Below are 23,748 nucleotides of genomic sequence, written 5' to 3'. Positions count from 1 at the left end.
TTTAAGGAGAGATTTGAAGGAGGATAGAAACTGGATAAACAGGAGGACACTCCTGGTATTGCACAGAGCAACAGTGCAAAATACAGTAAGGTAGGAAAAAATGAAGAGTTTGGGAGGCATATAAGAGAATTAAGAAATCTGTGCTTTGCTAAAGCCTATGCAGAGTTTGCAGGTAAAGGCAGATGAATACTGTGGACTTTAACCTGCTAAGGAGTAGGAAGATTGGACTAAATCAGCAGGAGAGGAAGAAAGAAGAGCTATTAGTTTCATCAATTTGTCTTTAGGTTGTCCTGGAAATAGAAAAAATAAGGATGTAGAAAAGTCAAATTAATAATAAAAAGGGAGCAAAGCAAAAGATTGGACAGCAACTTTCTTATAGTAGTAACAGTAAGGAAAGGCTCAACTCTTGTCAAGGTAAGAGAGATGAATAGTAGGGTGTTATTAAGATACCATCTATACTGTGAGAAAAAGGGAATTAAAAGAACCAAAGGCAGTATGATGCTCTAAATCTCAGACAAGGAGAGCAGTAGAGTTGTCAGCAGCTGAAGAAGTTAAGAGTCATAATTTCAGTGGAGAATACTTATGCTGTTTTTACCACATATGTACAGCAGTGATCCATTAATAGGCTTTTGGACGGAAAAGTGTCCTGGGCAGCTCTTGAAAACTGATGCTACCTGAAGAGTTAGAGTTTGATTCTGGGAGAAAGATATCAGTTGTAATTGGGTAGTTTTTGGTTTAGCTTTTGGTGTTCATACAGCATTCGTATCTAGCTAGTGCAGACTCTATCAGCTTCAGTGTATATACACACAAAGCAGTGTATGTATATAGTGATACAGTTTAAATCTTACCCTCTTGATTTAACCCAGAGCTAGGAATTTTACTCACTTCAGTGCATGCAACATGAAATTCTTCATTTTAAATGTACCAGAATTGTGTTGTACCCATGAGTTAAAAGTAAAAGAGTACTTGGAATCACTGGGAGAACAAGGGCCCTAGACATTATATTTTAAGTCAGGTAAGTGCGTGGGGTGAAACAAGAAGAGGAAATGATGAGGAAGTCAAGAAAAGAAAGGGGTAATATTACAGAATATTTCAGAGTTCAGTGTGATCAGTTTGCCTAACCTTTCTTTTGTAATAATCCCAGTATAATAGCAAAAAAAAAAAAAAAAAAAAAGGGTAAACAACATAATTTCTGAGAAGTTTTTTTTTTTCCTTTTTTATTATTATTTGTTTGTTTTTAGAATTTGTATGGAAAAAAAGTGACATTCAAGAAAAGACTAAATACTACCTTTTGGAGACCACTTTATTGGAGTGCCTCTGTTTTTTGTTTTCTGTAAGAAATTGAAAACATCCTGGAACCTGGTCTTTCTCAGAGGCTGCTCGGCTGCTCATATTCTAGTTCCTGAGACATTGATTTGTCTATGCAGCTTGTATATAAAAAACACTTTAACTATAATGGAAAATGTGCTCTAAGATGAACCCACTGACTTTCACAAATAACCTGCCATGCAGCTCTAACTGGTTAACCCAGGGAAATAAAGCAACAGGTGAGAATGGAACACATCATGTACCCAATTCTTTTTGTTCCATGGTCCACTGTTATTCCCCCATCATATTTTCTGGGTTGCTGTTCACAGTTAAAATCAAACATCAATTTGGATCATTTAAATGAAATGATATTTCAAAAGAGTTTTTATGATTCTTTTACAGTGTTAATGAACCACAGAGCTGAGGGGGTATTTCCTTGGCCTAGGAATGCTGAGACCAAGAATTCATATTTCATCTTTAACTGCTAATAATATTCCCACGTTATTATGCAGGTTATTATTGACAAAGGTTGTGAGCACTGTCCCACATACCTGTATTACTATTTGTTATTCAGATGTCCCAGAATAAAAGCATAGGAGTTCACTGGTAAGATTTTGAGCTTATGGTGCAAATTTCTGTTTGGATAAATCTTAGAGGTGAAATTGAAAGCCAGAATCTGTCTTTAAATGAAATACAGAATCTGTTGTCAAAATCTGTATAGATAATAGACAGTTTAACAACTAGGAGTTAACAAAAGTTAATATCCTATCCTAAATAACATCTTATAAAGCAATGCAAGTTATTTTGGTGCCACTATCCTACAGGATCATCACAGTGTTTAAAGCATCAGGCTATGAGTACCTAGATTTGTTACAGCCATATGTTCATATCTCAGCAGGACTGACTCATCTTTTCTTCCCTAGGAGAGAGAAACAACAAGTTACTGAGTTTAATGGATAAGTATTTGGGATTTTGGCACTGTAAACTTGTACCACTGAGATTCTTAAGATTCAGTATGTTGTTAAAAGGTGCTTGGATTATTCTTCTCTTATCCGATGCTGTAATATAAAGTACCAGCATGATTTGAAAACAGCAAATACATACTGACAGCTTGCCCAGGTTTTTTAGACTTTCAAATATCAGTGTTTCATTTTAAAGAAAAAAGGAAGTCACTAGCTACTAAGGTGAAAAAACTCAGTGATGACAGAATGATAAAATAAATGGTACTGCAGAAACTCCTAGCTGAGATGAAAGAAGCAGTTAACACATCTCAAAGGCATTCCTCTAGGTTAACTCAGATCCATCACTGATTTCTTAGTGGTTAAGACTGCTGAGTTTGGATTGCAAAATAAAGGGTCATGCAGAGAGGCCTTGGGTAGCAGCAATCATGACAGCCAAAAAAACAACACCAGAGCCACCTCTTTATGATGATAGAGCCACCATACTGATTTGTCTTCTTGAGAAACAGAGGTCATTACTTGGTTACAATGATATACTGTTATGTAGACTTGATATCTGGATTTCTCATCACCAGTGGATGTTATTTGTTGATTTGATTTTCCAAAAATGGGCATCGGCTTCCATTTTAGTGGTTGTAAGGAAGCTGAGATGTTTACATAGGACAGCTACATATGCTAATTGACCTAAGGTACACCTCTGTCCTTCTGGAGCAGCAGATTAAGGCCAGGTAGAATACCCTAGGACCTCTCACTTGGTACTAGATAATATGTGTGGGCAACTGAATTATACCATCTGGGTGTGACTTAGTTTGAACATAAACTACCTAAATATAGGTCAGTACCTGAATGAAATACAGATATATTCTAAGTTTCTAAAGACCTGCTATGGTCAGAGGAAGTACAGTCAAATATGGTCAGTGGAGCCTGGAGAACCTTCAGGAGACGTCTGGTTTAGGGTGAGCAGAGTCATTCCCCAGGTTGCACAGACCAATTTGGCCACATCTGTATTGACTCTAATGGGATGTATTCTCAGTCACAGCAAGTGAAAGAGTTGACAAGTTGGTCGTACTAATATTTAAACTTTGGGTACCTCCTTACTATGAGGATTTAGAGGACACCACTCTTCTGGTGAATTCGTTCTCAGATTGCCAGGGCTTTGGGGTTACAAGGAGTTATACAGTCATCCTTAGTGCAGCTCTGCCAAAAGTTGTAAGTTGCTACTCAGAGCTTGGCATTATCAGTAGTGATTTCATTTGTCTTCACCAGCTCTGAGTGCAGAGTGAGTTCATATGCACCTGCCATACACTGTGCAGGCATACTTTTGCCTAGATGAAACTTCATTGGGAGCAAAGGTGACTAGGGTGCCACAGCTGTCACGTATAAGTTTGATCTCTTTATGCATGTAGCTGTGTGTCAGTGATGCAGTATGGCAACACTGGGAAGTGCTATGAGATGCTAGATGCTGGCCGCACCATATCAGCTGATGCCATTCTCATGTGGCTATGAAGTTTTATCGTAGTTCAAACTGCATGTGAATTTCTGCACTATTATCTGAACCGAAGTTGAGCATAAGACAATAAAGTATTGCATAATTTATTAGTTGTACCAGTCTCCTTATCATCTGAGATACCCTGAACTGTGGAATATGTAGCAACCTCGCTTTGTGCAGCCAGAATTGGGCTGGCATTGACCTGGAGCTCTGTGTGCCGGACTGGTGACACTGCTCATCTGTTCTGTTTGTGATTTACTGCCATGCTCAGCATAATGAGTCTGGTGTCTCTTTGACCTACTTCCTTTTGCTTACCTGGGCTTTCTGACTCTCACTTTCTAATAATTGTCCTGCATGCAGGCGGGACAGGTAAATCATTCTGACTGTGGCATCTTCACTGGAACAACTTACACACCAAAAGTGGTAAAGAAAAATGTGTGTGTTAAAGAATTATAGAGAAAATAAAAATGGCTATACTGAACAAGTGCATTTCAAACAGCAACTTCCTCTCACTTACGAAAAGTCTTTTCTGCACAGAACCATTCTGTAATAGCTAGCTTACGTGTATTCTTTACCTGATCCAGAACAGGTTTTCAAAGCACAGTAAAGCCTTCATTCATTTCAGCTAAGACTCTGTTACTGTGGGCAGGAACTTAAGACTGTCTAAACAGAATGAGTCCTCAGTATATACAAATAGCATATCTCCAGTAAGCTAAAAAATAGTCCAACTGATGTGCTTCTTACAAGATTTCTGACCATTACCACATGCTGAAATATCCACTTTTATTGCTGTTGCCCAGAAAAATTGAGAAATCCTAACTTAATTGAAGTAGTATATCATTACTAAGTTTTGCTTGAATTCACAGTATTTTTCTGTAAATTCAAATAATTTGCTAGACTGAGGGAAACATAAGTAGACCAATGCAGGAATTTTTACTTGTTTTTACAGAGAAGCATCATATGAGCTCCCTAGGTACGGTCAGTAATGTGCTGATACACCCCTAAGGATGCATCAAGAAATCTCTGAAGGTGCTCACACTATTCTTGTTGTGCATGTATTTTTCTGGCCTTATTCATATGTGAAAGGTCTAAGGTCTGTTCCCTTTCCATTAACCTATGAGAGTTCTGCAGCAGATGTTGTACTGCCCTGTCTGGGTGATGTATTGGCATCTTACAGTTCCAGTTTACAGGGTATATGTGTTGCCACTAAAGTTCCCCTTCACGTGACCATGAGGCGATCAAGAGATTCCTTCACAAGAGATTCCGTCATGCTGCTGTGATGCTGTACCCCTGGCAGACAGCCACCATCAATCACATTTCAAATGCAGATTAGATAGTTCCCTAGGAAGGACAGCGTGAATCTTTGCTTTGTTGTTTGTCTCCCCCACTTGCTTCTCTTGCCAGAGGTTTCTGTCTAAGAATGCTCTTCCCTTTGCACACAGGCTTTCTTATGCTAAACTGTTGCAAGACTAGGTTTCCTTCACTGGTTGGTCTGGCCTTAAGACCATTAGCTGAATTTCTTTGGTGAATCCTCGAGAATGATCCCAGTCTGGCTGCTCCAGCAGCAGGATACCAGCTAAACCCTGACCCTACATTATCCTAAGCACTTTGAAAGAGAAAACCTTGAAATCTTATGGTGGGAGATCCTGACTCTTCCTAAATGTTACTGGAATTCTGGAGAGGAATATCGCAGAATTGTAGGGGTTGGAAGGGACCTCAGGAGACCATTGGGTCCAATTCTCCTGCCAAAGCAGGTTCCCTGGGCTGCCCAAGTGGGGGCCAAAGGGGCCTTGAATATCTCCAGATAAGGAGACTCCACAACCTCCCTGGGCAGTCTGTTCCAGTGCTCTGTCACCCTTAAAATGCAGTTGACTCATTTCAACCAATGGCATGTTGTAGTTCAATGTCATTTTTTTAAAATTAGTCTTTAAAGAGAAGATAGTGGATAAGCAGCTTCAACCAGCCTTGTTCCTCTAAGGATGAAGCCTGCCAAGAACCAGTGAGCAGCTGCTTATTCCTTGGTGTTTGTACTTGAGGCTTGTGACATCCTGACAAGAAAGCACATTTTCTAAATACCGCCTAATAAGGAAAAACAATGGTGTGCTCATCTCTTCTGAGAGGAACTCTTTTTCACAGTCATCACTGTACCCAAAGATCTTGAGCCAAAAGCACATGCTTCCGATTTGGCTCTTGACAGAGCAGAGATCTGCATCAACTAGCTCCCAGGCTCCCAAGAAATACTGATCTAATGCTAGGGAAAGAGGTTTTAGCAACGATCTGTTCATTTTAATCTTATTTCAGAAAGGGGACTGTGAGAATTTTTCATGGTTTTCTCTCTATTCAATTTCTCTATAAATAGCTTTATAAACCTGCTGATAGCACTGCTGCCAGTGAGCGTGCTGGAACAAACACAGTCACCACTCTTGGAGCAGGAGGGGCTCCCTATTTGGGACTTGCCCCTGCCAATCACTTGTAACCTCCCCTCTGTTCTTCCTAAGCCTCCTGTAATGCTCTTCTACTCTATTTTCCAATACCTGAAGTACCTTGCCAGGGAGTTCATTGAGTCCCGTCACATGTGGGCATGTGCTTGGCCCCTCGCTCTGGGCTCAAGTGTCAGAGGCAATGCAGAGGGCAGATGAGTACAGAGCGCCGAGAAGAAGAGCTGAGCAGCAAGATGCAGGTATGCTGCCTCCCACGCTGCCAGAATGACTGGAGAGAAGTGAGGGACAAGAGCAGATGGATGGATTTGGAGGAGGGCAGGGTGGAAGGGAGGTCAGGAGAGAGGGAAAGCAAAGCAGGGGAAATAAAATTCAAACTGCTCTCCAGCAGTGCAATCTCACTCCAGCACAAGGCAAATCTCCCTCACGTATATTCGTCTGGACTTGGCAGCTCTGTAAGTAGCACTACAAATGGTGTCAGTAGCAGTGCATCTTCATAGTAATGCCAATAAGTGTTAGCTAGGCACCCCCTGAGGATTGCTGTCCTGAAGTCAAGCCAGAAAGAAAAAAAGGAAGACGCTTTCAGCTGTTCCTGGAGTTCACGCCCTGCACTGTATACCCATGTTCCGACCAGTGAGCTGTCACGTATGCCTCAGAAAAGTGCAGTGCCTGGGAGAGGGGCGAGGGAGGGGAAAGTATTCCAGCATCCCATGACCGTGACTTTTGCTGAGATTTTTTTAATGTCAGTGCATAAGTTCTGGCTGGTACTTGTGCAAGCCATGCTTGGGCTTCCTGTTATTTCCCTGCAATTTGCATAGCCTCAGTATGCAGGAACACTAGGGCTGTGTTTGCAATAGAGTAGGTCTTGTGCAGTCCATTTTAGGTTCATGGGCAGGCTCTGACTGCAGTTCTGATGGCAGACAGGCTGGCTTAGAATCTGCCTGGAAGTTCTTGTAAATAATCAACAAGAGCAGCTTACTTAGGGGTATTGTGTTTTTCTTTTATGACCAACAAAAGAAGGGAGTTTCATTTGTGGTTATCTATTAATCTTGTAACAGACAGACCATCATTGTGTCATGTGTAGTGGAAAAGAACATGTCCCCTAAAAGAGCTTGAAGACTTGCTAATACATGGATGACAAATAATTGTACCTGCTTGATACATATAAAACAAAGACCTTGTTTTAATCAACTTTTGAAATTAATCTTTAATTCATTTAATTCATTTGCTAAAAGCTGTGTCAGTGTTTACATGAGAGAAACTGTGAATACATATAGTATCAGTTTTCCCTGGTGTCACAGGGATTTGTCTATTATTTGTAAAATGCTTTGAGATATTTATGTAATCATGAAAGATTATTAGAGACTTTTGGCATGACTGGTACAAAAAGGAATGCTGAGGTGCATTTGACTATCTTACAAAGAAGGGGAGGGAAAGAATTTCAACAGCATTTTTCTTGCTGTGAGTCAGGACTAGAATATTGAGATGAATTATTTTTATTTTATTTTATTATTATTTTTTAATACCCTTAACATTTTAGTGGTTTGTTTATATGTCCTGGATGATGAATATAGCCTACAGCATTAGGCTGTTTTTCTTATTTACCCTTCACTGGTTGCTTTTCTTCTTGTGTCCCTACAGGTATGCAGGGCACACTCAGACACCTAAATGATTTCTGGCAGAAGATTGAATGTCCAGTTAGAAACTTCCCACTGAAGGAGATTTTGGTATCTCAGTGGGTGTTCCCATGCTTAGTTATCCCTGTAGGTGGGCTTTTCCCCTAGTATACAATCCCCTTCTTCCTTGAAACAGATTAATCAGTTATTCGTTGCCCTATTCTTAAGGGATCTAGGTAAGAATTTATCACTGTTTTTGTTGGGTCGATGTCTTATTTTTGTTTGTGAACTACAGTTCACATTTTTGCACTTGGTCTAAACAGCATTTTCATTTACATTAAGATGATCCAGGGAGACCTCATTGCAGCCTTCCAGTAGTTGAAGGGAGCGTATAAACAGGAGGGGGAACGACTGTTTACATGTGTTGATAGTGATAGGACAAGGGGGAATGGTTTTAAACTAAGGAAAGGGATATTTAGTTTAGAAACTAAGAGAAATCTTTTCACTCAGAGGGTGGTGAGGCACTGGAACAGGTTGCCCAGAGAGGTTGTGGATGCCCCATCCCTGGAGGCATTGAAGGCCAGGCTGGATGTGGCTCTGGGCAGCCTGCGCTAGTGGTTGGCAACCCTGCCTAGAGCAGGGGGGTTGAAACTAGATGATTTTTAAGGTCCTTTTCAACCCAGGCCATTCTATGATTCTATGATACTTTGGAATATTGCAATGAAAATCTAAGTGGGATGTTGAAAAAATGCCTGATTATCATTTTGCATGGAAAAATTATAAATGAATATGCAATGGAGTTTGATTTACTGTTGTTCAAACCAAGATAGAAGCTTAATCAAAACTGGTTGAAGGAAGACACTGATATTTCTTGCATTCTTAAAACATGGAGAGGTGTTTACCTCCTGTAGTTTGCTAACTCATTCTTTCCTTTTACTTTCCCATACTCTTAACACTCAATTACAATGAAGCATGCCAAAAATTAATCACCATTCAATATTTTGTTGATAAGTAGAGTAGCGAAAGATGCCCACTGCAGAAGCCTTTTCTCTGCCGTTCAAAGTTTCACAGAATCACAGAATCACACAGAATTTCTAGGTTGGAAGAGACCTCAAGATCATCGAGTCCAACCTCTAACCTAACACTAACAGTCCCCACTAAACCATATCCCTAAGCTCTACATCTAAACGCCTTTTGAAGACTTCCAGGGATGGTGACTCCACCACTTCCCTGGGCAGCCTGTTCCAATGCCTCACAACCCTTTCAGTAAAGAAGCTCTTCCTAACATCTAACCTAAAACTCCCCTGGCGCAACTTTAGCCCATTCCCCCTCGTCCTGTCACCAGGCACGTGGGAGAACAGGCCAACCCCCACCTCTCTACAGCCTCCTTTAAGGTATCTGTAGAGAGCGATAAGGTCGCCCCTGAGCCTCCTCTTCTCCAGGCTGAATAAGCCCAGCTCCTTCAGCCGCTCCTCGTAAGACTTGTTCTCCAGGCCCCTCACCAGCTTCGTCGCCCTTCTTTGGACCCACTCAAGCACCTCGATGTCCTTCTTGTAGCGAGGGGCCCAAAACTGAACACAGTACTCGAGGTGCGGCCTCACCAGAGCCGAGTACAGGGGGACGATCACCTCCCTAGCCCTGCTGGTCACACTATTTCTGATACAAGCCAGGATGCTGTTGGCCTTCTTGGCCACCTGAGCACACTGCTGGCTCATATTCAGCCGACTGTCCACTATCACTCCCAGGTCCTTCTCTGCCTGGCAGCTCTCCAACCACTCATCTCCCAGCCTGTAGCTCTGCTAGGGATTATTACGCCCCAGGTGCAGGACCCGGCACTTGGCCTTGTTAAACTTCATGCAGTTGACCCCAGCCCATCGGTGCAGCCTATCCAGATCCTCCTGCAGAGCCTTCCTACCCTCGAGCAGATCGACACACGCACCTAACTTGGTGTCATCTGCAAACTTACTGAGGGTGCACTCAATGCCCTCGTCCAGATCATTGATGAAGATGTTAAAGAGGACCGGCCCCAGCACCGAGCCCTGGGGGACGCCACTAGTGACTGGCCTCCAACTGGATTTGACTCCATTTACCACAACTCTCTGGGCCCGGCTATCCAGCCAGTTTCTAACCCAACGAAGCGTGCGCCAGTCCAAGCCAAGAGCAGCCAGTTTCTTGAGGAGAATGCTGTGGGAGACGCATGCTGTTTGGTCCCCTTTTCCGAAGAAAAGCATATCTTCATCTTCACTGGTTGTTAACTATACGTGATTGTTAAAGTTTATGTTGAAGACAAAAAAGGAACAAGCTCCCAAGGGACGTAGTCACTGCACCAATCCCGTCAGAGTTTAAGAAGTGTTTGGACTGTGTTCTTAGTCACATGCTCTGAATTTTTGGGTAGACCTGTGTGGAGCCAGGAGCTGGACTCAATGATCCTTGTGGGTCCCTTCCAACTCAGGATATTCTATGATTCTAAGGACATGAAGCTAAAAAATTCAAGCACAAGTTTTTTCCCTCTTTTTTTTTTTTTTTTGGTAGGTTTTATGAAGACCTTTTTTGATAGGCATATAAACAGAAACAAAGCGCTGTGCTTAAAAAGCTACCTGAGTTTTCTAGGCTTAATCCTGTTTTCTTTTCAAATCTTAAAGAAAATTGAATCACTCTGCAAGAAGGAGCCTAGAAATACTTCTGAACTCCTCACATGTAGGATCAAGGAAAATGATTGTTGGCTAGTATCATGATTTTTCCAGAATGATCTGAAAGACAGTGGTATGTAGTAATACTTGCTCATATTTGGAATAGATTCAACGCAATGGCACTCCAGTTTTAAACATCGGTGTTGTTAGGGCCCCTGCTTTGAAGAGTTCATTCTCTATGAAATAATTAATTATAATATGTAATTATTAATCAGGACCTATACAAAAATGATTTAGTATTGGATTTGTTGACTTAGTGAGGTTCTTTTTATTAAAAAAAAATTAAGGGCACTGAGATCTTCATCCTACATCCTTTTTCTTTCTCTAAGCAACCATTGTGAGGTTTTCTTTTCCCTGCTTGAAAAGGTCCATGTGAGCTGGGTGCTTGAACTGCCGTTCTTCTGTGCTTTAAAGAAATTACAATTAGAAGTAGGAGCACCTTTCAGAAATACAATAGGCATAAAAATGGTATTCAGACCCTCCTCTCTCACACTATAGTTTCTTGACTAAATTAGCTTTTACATACTTCTTTTCTATCTCTTTAGAAAGGCTGGGTTCAGAATAGCTAAAGCGAAATGATAGAATACCAGAAAGTCTTCCAACACCCTCACAAAATCTGTTGAAATCAACGAAAAGGGACATGGCAGAGCTCAGGGGAATAGTAATTGCATAGATTCTTTAATCTTTTACACACTTGTTAAACTAATCACAACTAGATTAATAAACACTACAGCTGGTCAAGTTTACATAGCACCCAATTTCTAGTCATTTAATATCTGCAAAGACAGTGATTTTTTTTTAATTGTCTAAGATCTCACATTGTATTGCTACTTTTCCTAGATTAGTTAAGAGTGTACACAACTCCTGCCAGCATGAAATATTTAATGAATTTGACATTTAGCTTTATGTGAAAATGTGTGCTGCTAACAGCCATTTCCTTAAATGTGTATAGAAAATGAGTAAAATATAATGCTTATGTGGGGGAAGGAAAAATGATAATGAAAGGTGATAAAAAGTGAAAAAAAAATCCACTCAATAAGACAAATGAAGGTTTTGGTTCCGTATTGACCCTACTCCAGTAGTTAATGGCATAAAGGCATTCCCATTGGAAGGCTGCTTGCTCTCTCTGTAGCTATCACCTGCTCATCACTGTAGTTTAAGTTTTGATCTATACATTGATATTCTTAGAGCATGATGGTAATGGACTGGTGGCTTTTTCACCAAAATCCATACATGCACCACAGCTGGTGTGACAGAGATAAAACTGCTGAGTGATACAAACTGAATGGTGTCCTCAGCTCTCTTGTCCCTTGTGCAAGCTGTCATGGTGGGCTGACCTCAGCTGGCTGCCAGACACCCACCCAGCTGCTCTGTCACTCCAACTCCTCTTCAGGACATGAGGAGAAAATAAGATGGAAAAGCTCTTGGTCAAGATAAAGACAGGGAGATCGCTTACACATTACTGTGACAGACAAAGCAGACTTGACTTGTGGAAAATTAATTTAGTTTATTGCCAATTAAAATAGATTGGGTGGTGAGAAAAAAAGGCAATGGTTAAAATGCCTTCCCACCTCTTTCTTTTTTCCTTGGCTCAGCTTCCCTACTTCTTTCCCAACTCCTTATCCTCCTCCCCACCCTGACTGGTGCAGCAGGGATAGGGAATGCAGAGTTCCAGTGAGTTCCTCTGTGCCACTCTTTCCTCCTCACACTTTTCCTTTGCTCCAGAGTGGGCCCTTCCTATGGAGCTGCAGTCCTTTAGGATAAACCTGCTCCAGCATGGGCTCTCCCTGGGCTACAGTTCTTCAGGAAATATCCACCTCCTCTGATGTGGGTTCCTCCACGAAATGCAATGTGATTATCTGCTCCAGCATCATTCTGTCCATGAGGTAATACATGCTCCACCATGGTCTGTTCCAAAACTTCTGTGAGCTGCAAGGGAGTATCTCCTACAGCATGTGGAACCTATCTTCCCCTCCTTCTTCTCTAATCTTGATGTCTGCAGGATAGCTTCTCACACTTTTTTTTTTTTTTTTTTTTTTTTTTCTTTCCTCACTTCTCACTGTATATGCAGCACTTTGACCTTTCTTGAATAAACATTTACAGAGGCACCACCAGCTTCACTGATGGACTCAGCTGTGTCCTGTGGTGGGCCTGTTGTGGAGTTGGCTGGAACTGGCTGTGTTCAGCATGGGGCAGCTGCTGGCTTCCTCCCACAGAGACCACCCCTGTCCAACACCCCTACCCATGCCTTGCCACATAAACCCAATGCATTGCCATGGAGGTCACATAGCCTGCTTTGTGGTTTTAGTCGGGCAGCTTGCTGCACAGCGAAATGGAAGCAGTGATACTCTGGTAGTATGGGTAGTAGAAACTGAAGAATGCTCCCACAAGATTTGTCCCTTGGATAAAACTGCTGTCAGATAGGTGTGACAGCATCTTTTAGTGGTAGATTCATTTTGATGACTTGCTGCGTAGCTAAGTTTTACATCTGCCACTAAAGAAACTCCTCAGGATTAGAGAAGACACTTAAATTTCTTCTGATCTCCAGTGCCCAAGCATCACTACTCTATGAGGACTCTCTTGTTTGTTGGGAAGCTGTTACTACAGAAAGAGACACCTTAACTCAGACTCTTAGTTTCAACCATGCTACAATTTTGGCTGTTTAAGTCTTTTTAGTTTTGTCTGAACTAGTTTCCTAAAGAAGAACGACACAAGCCACATTATAAAACATTGGTGTTTTTCATGTAAAAACTGCATTCCAAATCAATTAAGCAGTTGGGCTATTCCAACAGCTATTAATTAGCATGTATCGGTTATAACTGGTACAGCAGAATTATGTAGATTTTTTTTTTTGGAAACCTACCGAGAATCATAATTTCAAGCACTGGCTGGGATTATATGACAAATGACACAAAAATTGCAGAAGCCTTTTTATATGGAGTTTTCCCCAGTGCTGCTGCCAGGGGTGGCAAGGCAGTGGTTAGGCATGATTCCCTCTGGTACATATTACTGACGTCTCTCTCCCCACCAACAGAGAGAACTCAATATGAGAACTTTCCCTGTATTTTACTAGTAGTACACTGTATCAGGAAGGAAACACTGACTTTATGACCTACAGCTTTATAACCTATTGTACTCCTCCTGCCTTCTCCCTACCCCATTCCGGGACAAGAGCAATTGGGAGCAATGAGTGCTACTTTATTTATAACAGCACATTCAATCTCTCTGGTTTAATGTCAGTTGCCCTTTCTGCCTTTACCTGTCTCTCTTTCCATACCTAGTTGAATGCCTTGCTTCTGATGACTGCACTTGCAGCACACTGCTGAGATGTTGCTGAAGTCAGCAGCGCTAATACTGCATTAGAGAGCCCACTTCAGGGAAAACAATGTTAGATTTAACCAGTGGGGTACTGCTGCAGTGAAAAGCTATGTGCTTGGAGGCACTCTGTGCATTTTCCAAGCAAACAGTATGTCAAGCTTTTCTTTCATGAGCAGTAAAATGTAATAGTAATTCTCACTTCAATGGCAGCTTTCAGCAAATTGCTGTACAAACAGGGGGGTGAAATTCCCCTTGTGTGGCAGGCTCGACATGATTCTTTCACTGCTCAAGCCTTGTGGTTGAGATCCTTGGGGATGTGCAAAAGAACTAGGGCCAAACAGGCTTCAAATATGTTGACAGAGAGCAGTTTTCTTGTGACTGTATGGATGCAGTGGTCCCCAGACAGCAGTGCTTATTACTATGCCCCAGTCCAGAGCAACAGCCACAGGGATACTAATGTTTGACCCTGTATGTAATCGTAGCCTGCAGGCAGGATTTTGTCTCCCATTCCTTGATCACAGCTGGAATGTCACCTGTTAATTAGCTTGCATCATGCAAAGATGCTGCACAGACACGAAGACACACACAATCATTGTCTACTGGGATTTTTGCTCTAAATGCCAGATTTTCTAAACTAAGAATCAGATTTTCTAGTTCCCGGTGTGTAAAAATCTACACGTGTTGGTTGAATGGATGTTTCTACAAAACCTGTTAAAAAACACAGCAGACAGAGATGAGGAAGGGGACATGAGAGGCTGAAACAGCAAGCGAAGCAGGTGGCCTGGAAATGATTAGCCATGGCCTCATAACACAAAATTTTAATGGCTTAATGATTTTTTTCTTACACATGGCCAGAAACTTCTACATTTCATTACTTCTGCTACTCATGCATATAACAACCATCCATTTCCCATCTGACTCACAAATTCCCATTATCCATAGATCCTCCTGCATTTTCTGTTTGCAACACATTAATGAGAAGTGCGTATGGATGATAGCTTAATACACCGATTGCCTCAGCTCTACCTCTAGCACACCTCTTATCTTTGCTCTTGCTTCCAAGCAGAGCCCTGCTATCTTAACCCAATCAGCCAGTAGCTGAAATCACTTTGGGGAGACCTTGGGAAGGTTGTGAGATTGGAAGCTGATGCTTAGATACTCCTTTCCCTCAGGAACTTCTGTTTGGAGATGAGCCAGAGCCTTAGAGCACAAGATCATGAGACATCTGCTGGTGGGCTGTGCTTTTTCTTGCCTCTCCACATGGGTTCATCAGGAAGTTTTTGAAGCTAACTTCAGCCTGTGGCCATTTCAGAAGAGGGGTGGGGGGAACCCAAACAGCCAGAATACTCTGGCCAGTGGAAATGAAATAAATGAGGCTCCTGCTAGACACTACAGTCAAATATGTCCAGCAGAGTCCCTTGTCCCTATGTCCCCGCAGTCCTTTACAATCAATTTTAGAAAAGGTAGCTCCTCCTATTTTTAGTGACTGATCCACGGAACAGAACTGCCCTTGGCTAGCACCTCACAGACATTTCCGAGCCTTGGTGCTCCAGGTCTCTGTTCTGCAACTTCATACATTTAGCAAAATATCATATTTCTACATTACTTCAGGAGGGAATGCTGGCTTACTAAGTAGTGCTAAGGGAAGGATGTACACGTGCCGATAACACGGTGTAGGATCTTGTGAAATTTGTGGGGGGGGTGACTTGCTCATGATTTTTCTCTGAAGCCAGGCTGCATTATCAGACACTCCATTAACCTTGACTTACATTTTTTCACAGATATAAATTGTGACAAGAACACCACAGAAGAAGCTCTGTATGTTATAAAAAAATCATGTTTTGTTTAAAGTACTTGAGAAACTCCTTTACAACCAGGTTTCATCAGTATCTAGTACGTTCTTGGTATATTAGATACGGTAGTTGCCTGTATATATATGGGTCAGTGTGGCAAAGCCACACGTACATTTTCGTGCTCAAAAGCCAGCTGGACATCCTCTCAGCAGCTTTTCTATTTGAAACTGTCCCTTTGAGGCAGTTGTACTTTGAATCTCTCTGTCTGGAGATGTTCCCTTTAAATTAGAACTATTTTTGCGGACTCATAACAGGTTATCTAGCTCACTTTGCTGCTGCAGAGCAGGGCCAGCTACTTCTAACAATTTCTGACAGACATTTGTCTAACCTTTTCTTAGAAACATCAGTCTCCTTATTCAATGTATCCCAGAGCTTTAAAACTATTATTTAGAGACCTCCTTGGCAATGCCCAACCTCAAACTCTCTTGCATCAGTATCAGTGACATTTGAGTGTTGGTTACCTTAGAAATGACTCTAATTGACAAATGCAATTGGTCAGATATCATGAGGAAAGTTCTTAAATTCACACTGTAAAGAAATACATCTTGAGTGCTTTTCTGCCATCCAGTTTCTGACTAATGCTTAAAAGTATTTCTCCTCAACTGTGCTAAGAAAGCTGAGATTTGCATGGCATTTCCTTGCCAAGGCTGTGGTTTGGAGAAAACATCAGATTAGCACTGCCCTCTGATAAATTGTGCAAATTGACAGCTCAGGAAATAGAAAAACCTTTCTTGATCAATGAGTCATTTCCTAATAGGCTAGAACAGGATTTATCTCTGTAAAATATGCAGAATATACCCTAGGGAATAATATATATTTTTTTTATTTTCTAGACATGACGTGTCTTGGTGGTACCATGTTTCTGTTTGTGCAATGAGAAGAAAATCTACTAGTTCATGCAATCAGGTTCTTGAAAGTTTAATTCTCAGACACATAGAAATGATTAAAGTGAAATGTACATGCAGTAATGAAGGGCAATTTCCAACTCATAATAATGTCTTATGGAGCATTGTTTTAATAGCAACAATGTTTTACACTACAGAGTTTTGTTTTGCCACAGTTATTTTAATGGTCAGTGAGTGAGAGCTTTGATTCCTTAATTCTGTTCAGTATTAGCAGAAATCTCAGTTATTTAAGCCCCTCACATTACCAATGGGAAGCCTGGCTGTGCTGCTCAGAACACACATGAAATGCAGGTAGTGTTGTCTTCTTAGAGGTGAACAACTGTACAGATGCTTTTTATTTATTTATTTATTTATTTATTTATTTATGACGTGTAATGACAGTATCTTCAGTTGGTTTATTTTGAAGCTTACCCAAAACTTTCTTTTTCAGGATTAAGGCCTGTGTCGAAATACTGATGTGCTGCTGTGAGGGTACCTGTTCTTTGAGGCTACCTGTCTATCAATGTAGGGAGTGCATATGCATATATGCATGGAGATTCATCATTGCTTTTAATGAGGCTGATTAAGTCTCCTTTGATATAGTTTAACAAATGGACATGGAAAAGACTCTATTCTGAGAAAAGCTTGTCTGACGGCAGCTTATTCTGAAAAAATGTGGGTTAATAAGACAGGCATTGCTCTGCATTTATTGTAAACATGTTCTCTTGTGCTCTTGGTTTGTCCTATAATCAAATCACATAATGCTAGAGAAACTTGCAAAATGCAGGAAATGAATTCCTTTATTTCCAAGCAGTGAACCAAACCTATTACAGATAGAGGAGCTCTGTTAAGCATTTCTGACCCTTTTGTTATGACGCTATATTCCTAGCAGGATGTGATTTTATGATACTCTGTCACTCTGAACTTTTGAGTGCGATTTTCCTGTCTGTGGCTTTTTGGGAGGCCCAGAACTGACTTTCCATGAGCTCAAGTCACTAACCTCACTCTCTAGTAGTAGAGAGTGAGATAACTGCTAGATAGAGTATCTACACTAGTTTTCCTTTAAAGTACTAACTGCTGCTTTAAATCTATCCTGAAACATCTCTGGGGTGCTGACTGCAGTTGCGCTTTGTGTCAGCATAGTAAAAACACCATCTTTGTTGCACATCAGTTGCACAACTAGCTGCTTTGGTAGAGTCTTCCTGTGTATTAATTTATACAAGATAAAATATTTTAGGATCAACATTTCTACGTACACTTAGGGTAGCTATTACTAATAGCAGAAAATGAAAGGCTTTAACACAGTTCTTCTGAAAAGAGTTAACTTTTATTTTAGAGGTAAGCAAGCCAAGCACAGCAATCCATTGAACTGTTTAAATGAAACTATATTTATAAGAACATTTTATGTTCCCTACCCTGAACTTCCCATCTTTTTCTTAAATCAGTACAATATATTTTCCTTTAAAGAGAGAATCAAACAAACCATGATTTTACTGTAAAGCTGTTATTAACATTTTGCTAGAATTATGACTTGAATCAGAAACAGCGTTTATGTTAGCAGAGAGGAAAAAAAAAAAAAAAAAACAACTCACAAAAGCAGTTTCAACTCTACCATCTCTTGACTTCCTGAGTAAAGGAAAATCTCTTGACTTCATATGAGTAAAGACAAAGCATTTGTAGGGTATCAAAGTCAGGCCTCTCTCAATACTGGAAGGGCCCCCACCCTACACCAGACTATCCCAGTCACAGGAAGGTGGGTAGCTGTGTCAAAAAATTGTAACATGCTGTTTCTGTCATATGAATTCTTTCCTCATTTTACCACATAAGCCTTGGATCCTGAAATTATTTTGCTGTGTAATCTCAAGTGTGCAAAATCAGTCCTCAGATTTGGGCATTTTGTGTTAAGTCACAATAATACACAATAGTAGTAAACTTTAACTAATATAAATTGATTTAATTCCATGGAATTAGTGAAAGCTGTGTTACCCTGATTTACATCAGCTAAGCCACTTCTGGGAATACTCAAATTTATCTTAGTTCCATAAGGAGATGCCATAACTCAGATTTAAGATATTTGTCTATAGAGAAGGGAGATTTCCTGCTCTTCTTCACACAACCTCTCAATTTTACTTTTCTTCTGAGTTCTTTTCTGCTATTTCCTGCTGAAACTCATTGCAGCAATTAAAATTATCCTTTCCTTTCATGAGGTCTAAAATGAAATATTTGATCTCTTTTACCAAAAAAAAATTGATCTTTCTAATGCTGTCATTCTTCTCCTTGTTGTCACTTCAAATCTGTAGAATTTATGTGAAATATATGTAGATCTAAGAGAGACTATCCTTTTAAGTTTGATGTCACTCCATCCTGGCTGATACATGTTGGGAACCATTAATCTCATGATGGTCAAACTGAGCAGCTGTGGCAACAGGTGCCTGGGGGACGGTTGGACCAGATGATCTTGGAGATCTTTTCCAACCTTAATGATTCTATGATTCTAGGTGTTGCAAAACTGAGGTAACACAGAATGTGGATCAACCACAGAGGCTTTTCTTGTGATTCTGGATCCTTTCTAATCAATTTAGCATCTGAAGTCTCCAAGTTACATATGAAGAGAAATATTAGTTGTACATGTAAATCAACTACAGATTTATGCAGTTTGTTGGTGAGCAACTCAGCTGGAAGCTCTATCCCCAGTGTGATGCTTACGAGATGTATCAGTTCTAGGAAAATGTGACTCTAGTAAACAGCTGAGTTATTTACATTATTAAGTGCCATAAAATGATTTCTACTGGGAAGGAGTGGTAGCTCGCTGCAAACACAAGGTGTAATCACTTTGTATGTTCAAATTATATAGAATCTGCTCAGATGCCCTAAATCCTTCTGCTTTAATTTCTGGGCAAAACAGCAAAGACATTTTGGGAATAAGTCCAGAGAATGCAGCTATGGTGTCTGTATTTTAACTGTAATCTGATTTAGGTCTGAAATGAAATAAATCAAATACATGGTTTCAAATAAATTATAGGCCAGTGACATCTGCACTGTGGTAAGGTTATAGGACGGATTTGGTTTAAAATGAATGCAGCATCTTTAAAGCCTGCATGTGGTACCATTATACCAGTGGATGCTGAGGAACTGGGCCTTATCCTGCCTTTGCAACATTGGCAACAGAGAATATGAAAGTGTGATGCTGAGACCCCTGCATTATTTGGAGGCAAGCCAGCTTTGATTTGGATGCCTTGGTAGCTTGGCACAGTGGTCAGGCTAATAAGTCTGACTGAAGGTTGGGGCTCATTAGCTCTGATGTAGTGCTAGGGTTGCATGGCCATAGTGTCCCAGTCCCGAGCTGGGACACCACCATCCATCCTGCTGTGCTTTTTTCACTGTACACCATGCTCTGTTTTTCACTGAGAGGCCATACCAACTTGGGCATATCTCGCTATGTTCTTAAATTTAAAAGAGACCTGACTAATTCAAGGCTTCATGTTTGGCATGTGAGTGGCTTTGACATGAAGGTAGCTGTACACTTTGACTGAAGAATTATTTATGCTAACATTTGTGAAGCTTCTAGGCTTTAAGAACTTTTTTAGAAGTAGTGTTTTTGTGGATCCTTGTAAATAATACAGGCCTGCTTTTGCTAGTGTGTCAAACAGCATTTTGCTTTGCAAAGCATTTTCTGTTTCTCTCACTACCAGGTCAGGTAATGATCACCTGTCATCAAGGTCTGTTTCCTAGCCCATCAGTACTGTTATTAGAATGATTTAGGGACACAAATACTTGCCAGGGTCTCCCAGCAAACATTACCTTGTGTAACTCATATCCTAACTAGTAAAAATTTTCATGATCTTGTTGGATCATTTTCTGCACCTTTCTGAAGCTTTTGCTTATGCAGCTGGCCTGTTCCATTCTAGAGGTAACCATGGGTGAAAAATCCCATGAGGTGACTTGTGAATGAATGAACAAAACGCATGTGGAGCCTTCCAGGTGAGAACAGTCTTATCTGTGCAAACATCGTGGTTGATGCAACTTGAAAATGGCATTTAGGAAAATTATGTATGGAGATAAAATCCATGCCCTTAGAGATTTGGTTCTGAGTAAGGGCTTTCACTTTGTGTTTCAGTGACTGTTCCCTCACCAGTGCCAGCTTGTGAACCCGAGCCCAAACCGAACGGGCACTACGTGGCCCCGCGGCTCTCTGTTTCCTCACGAGCAACGGTCGTCGCTACCATGGAAGCGCCTTCGCAGGGCCTGCAGACGGTCATGAAGTGGAAAACGGTGGTGGCAATTTTTGTTGTGGTTGTAGTTTACCTGGTGGCTGGAGGACTTGTTTTCCGTGCCCTGGAGCAGCCCTTCGAGAGCAGGCAGAAGAATACCATCGCGCTGGAGAAGGCTGACTTTCTTCGGGAACACGTCTGTGTAACCCAGCTAGAGCTGGAGACGCTGATCCAGGTAGGGATGTGGAGATGGCAGTATTTCTTGGACATTAGGGTGAACAGCTGGGGAGATTGTTGCGCAGCTGAGTCGGTGGGAAACTACATCATTCACAGGACCTTGCCTAGTGCAGTGGAATAAAAACCATAATAGGCACAGTGAAGAGCAGTCCCTTTCTCAGTCATTTTAAAGCCCTGGAAACAGAAACGCTGTCTCCAGAACACTGTAAACAGAAATTAAATGTCTTCACTAGAATAATGAAAAACACGTGCAAAGAAAATCAGAACTTAATATCTGGAATATATTTTTGTGAGACATGACAAATTTTCAAAATATTTTCCTATGTCCATATATTTTCAAACAATATTAAGTCCAATTCTTCCTCCAAGGTGAACCACAGCAACCAGGAGAGGCAACAGAAAATGGTAGTTGAGACTTTTGAAATAAATATTCAGCCAAGAATTTTGAAACTACTGGAACATTAATTTACAGGTTTGCTATTGAGAATTTTAGGTAAAATGAATGATGATGAATGCATGCAATTAAAAATAGAAAATAATCTGCATGTAAGAACTACAGATTTTTAAATCTGGCCTAATATGAAAAGATTTAAATAAATTTTTTAGGAAGTAAATACCCAATATGTAGGGATAAGTGAAGGATAGATTATCATGCAAGACAGGTCTGCCAAAGATTTACCTTTCATTGATTAAAACTCTAGACAAGGAAAATATGGATCTCACTCATGAGTCTTCAGTATAGTGTCTTCTAGGTTCCCATATCAGTTAACCCATCAGTTAACCTGGAGAAAATGGAGATTAGATAAGAAATGTGAGATACTGAAGGAATGTATTCCAACAGTTTCCAACACCAAAGCTGAACTTCAGCCTCATATTTCAGACCTGAATTCATACCTGAACTTTCCAGGAGCACGGTCTGTTTCAGTTTGGGGTGTTGTACCAGGGCTCCATTGTGATTTCAGCCTCTTTTGAAGATCACGTTGCTGTCCCACAGAGTGTTGTGTCTGTCCACCCAGCCATGCTATATAACTGTTTTTAGATGTTAATCAAACTGCATTTTAAAAGGTGTTATAAGCTTAGTATTTCTTTTAGGAAGCTGTTCCAGTATCTCATTGCTGTGATGGCAAAAGCATTCTCCTAGTTTTCAGCCTATACTAATTCTGTTTCATTGTAGTTGGTCTTCCACACCCAGCCCCCTGTTGCTTAATTGATTCCTCTCCCTTGTCCTTGTGTGCAGACAGCAATGCCTTTCTGCTTCTCCTAAGCAAAACAAAATCTTTCTGTTTCTTTGCAGATAAATGTGGGTTCTCCCTGCTTGTGCTCTGTGTTCATAGAAGACAGGTCAGTTCTGAGGCAGAAGCTGTGTATACACAGTCTGGTACTTGAGCTAAGAAGCCAAACCTGCTTCAGCAGGAGGTGGTATTGTGCTGATGTGCCTATACAGCTTTTGGATCAGGGCTGGCTTGCATCACACCCTTCATCTGTCTGCAAAAGACAGGTGAACATGCTTGGTTTGCAGTGTGAATTCTTCTGGTCAGGGTTATGGGCTCACATGCATGTCTCATGGCAGTTCTGCAGAGATCAGCATTTCCCTCACCTCCTTAGGTATGATGTATGCTGGCTGATTACAGGTTTGTCTGTTAATATAGAAAGGAAGAAGTTTGTATTTCCTTGATGGAAATGTCACTATTCAAAGATAAGCAATATGCTTTCTTTTTATAGCAGAAAGCAGAATGCATAATAGGTATGAAAAGCAAAGCACTTCAACATGAAGGTAGACTCCTGAAAACAGACTGTGGTACAAAGATTTCTAAATAGCCCCTCTTCTCTAAGCTAAACTATGTACCAGTTTGCATTTTTTAGTTTTTATTTTACACAATATCTTTTCTTTCTTTCACCTCAGAAGTGATGATATTAAAATAATAAACAGGCATGCTATGTCTTTACAAGGTAGATATTCTGAACAAATCTTATCATCTCTTGAGATTTCTCTATGTCCTCAGGCATTACACTGGGTAACTGGAAATCTTTTGCAAAGGTAAATTAAATGTGTTTAGCAGCTTAACATGTGAATGTCTTAAGGCCAAGTGATTTGAATTTGTCTTTATTTGTCAATAAAGAACAACTTCCTTTGGATTTTTTTTATTTTTTATTTTTTTTTTTGTGAAACTGGCTCTAGGGATGTATTTGGGTTTGCTGGTACAGAAAACTCTGATTGTAACTGATTTGCACAGAAGAAGAGAACCACCCTTCAAAGGTAATGTCAGGGTGTTAACATTGTGCTTTCATGCCTTCATGTCGAAGATCTCAAAAGTGACATCTCCCTAGCTGGCAGAATAGATTACTGCATTGCACCACATGTGACATCTGGTTTTACAGCTGTGATTTCAGACAGATGTGGCAAACTCTATGGGTCCTGGCTGCTGTGCTGTGTGTACTCATCACCTAAGAGCTATTTGTTATTAATGTCATCTGATTACCTGACAGCTTTAGATGAACACAGATAGCACTCAGAAGAATGACTATGCTCATTGAGCTCTCTGCTTTGGAGAATAAGGGAAAAATACAAAAAAGGAGACTTTATAACTGTTTTATATCCTTTACTATGAAGGTGACTGGAAGAATCTTTTAAGGAGAAGAGGAAAGGAGTGTCTTTGCAAGGCTAGTAAAGGAAAAATTTTCCCCTTTGCCCAAATTTCAATCTTTCAAAGTATTTTCCTTTGGAAAACCTGTAAGGAAGATGTA

The 23,748-nt window shown here is 40.7% G+C and overlaps 1 protein-coding gene across 2 annotated transcripts in view; it reads left to right on the top strand.

Annotated features, from left to right (window-relative positions):
* KCNK10 (potassium two pore domain channel subfamily K member 10) overlaps positions 1–23,748 on the top strand; it is a 70,614-nt gene that overhangs the window by 7,120 nt on the left and 39,746 nt on the right. For both annotated transcript variants that reach the window (XM_035328439.1, XM_035328440.1), the window contains exon 3: positions 20,673–21,001. In XM_035328439.1, coding sequence (XP_035184330.1) covers positions 20,673–21,001 — 329 coding nt within the window. The remainder of the gene's footprint in view (positions 1–20,672; positions 21,002–23,748) is intronic.

The sequence above is a fragment of the Oxyura jamaicensis genome, chromosome 5 (genome assembly GCF_011077185.1).
Source record: "Oxyura jamaicensis isolate SHBP4307 breed ruddy duck chromosome 5, BPBGC_Ojam_1.0, whole genome shotgun sequence".
Lineage (NCBI taxonomy): Eukaryota > Metazoa > Chordata > Aves > Anseriformes > Anatidae > Oxyura > Oxyura jamaicensis.
The sequence above is the reverse complement of the archived record's forward strand: the minus strand, read 5'-3'. Positions and strand labels throughout refer to the sequence as shown.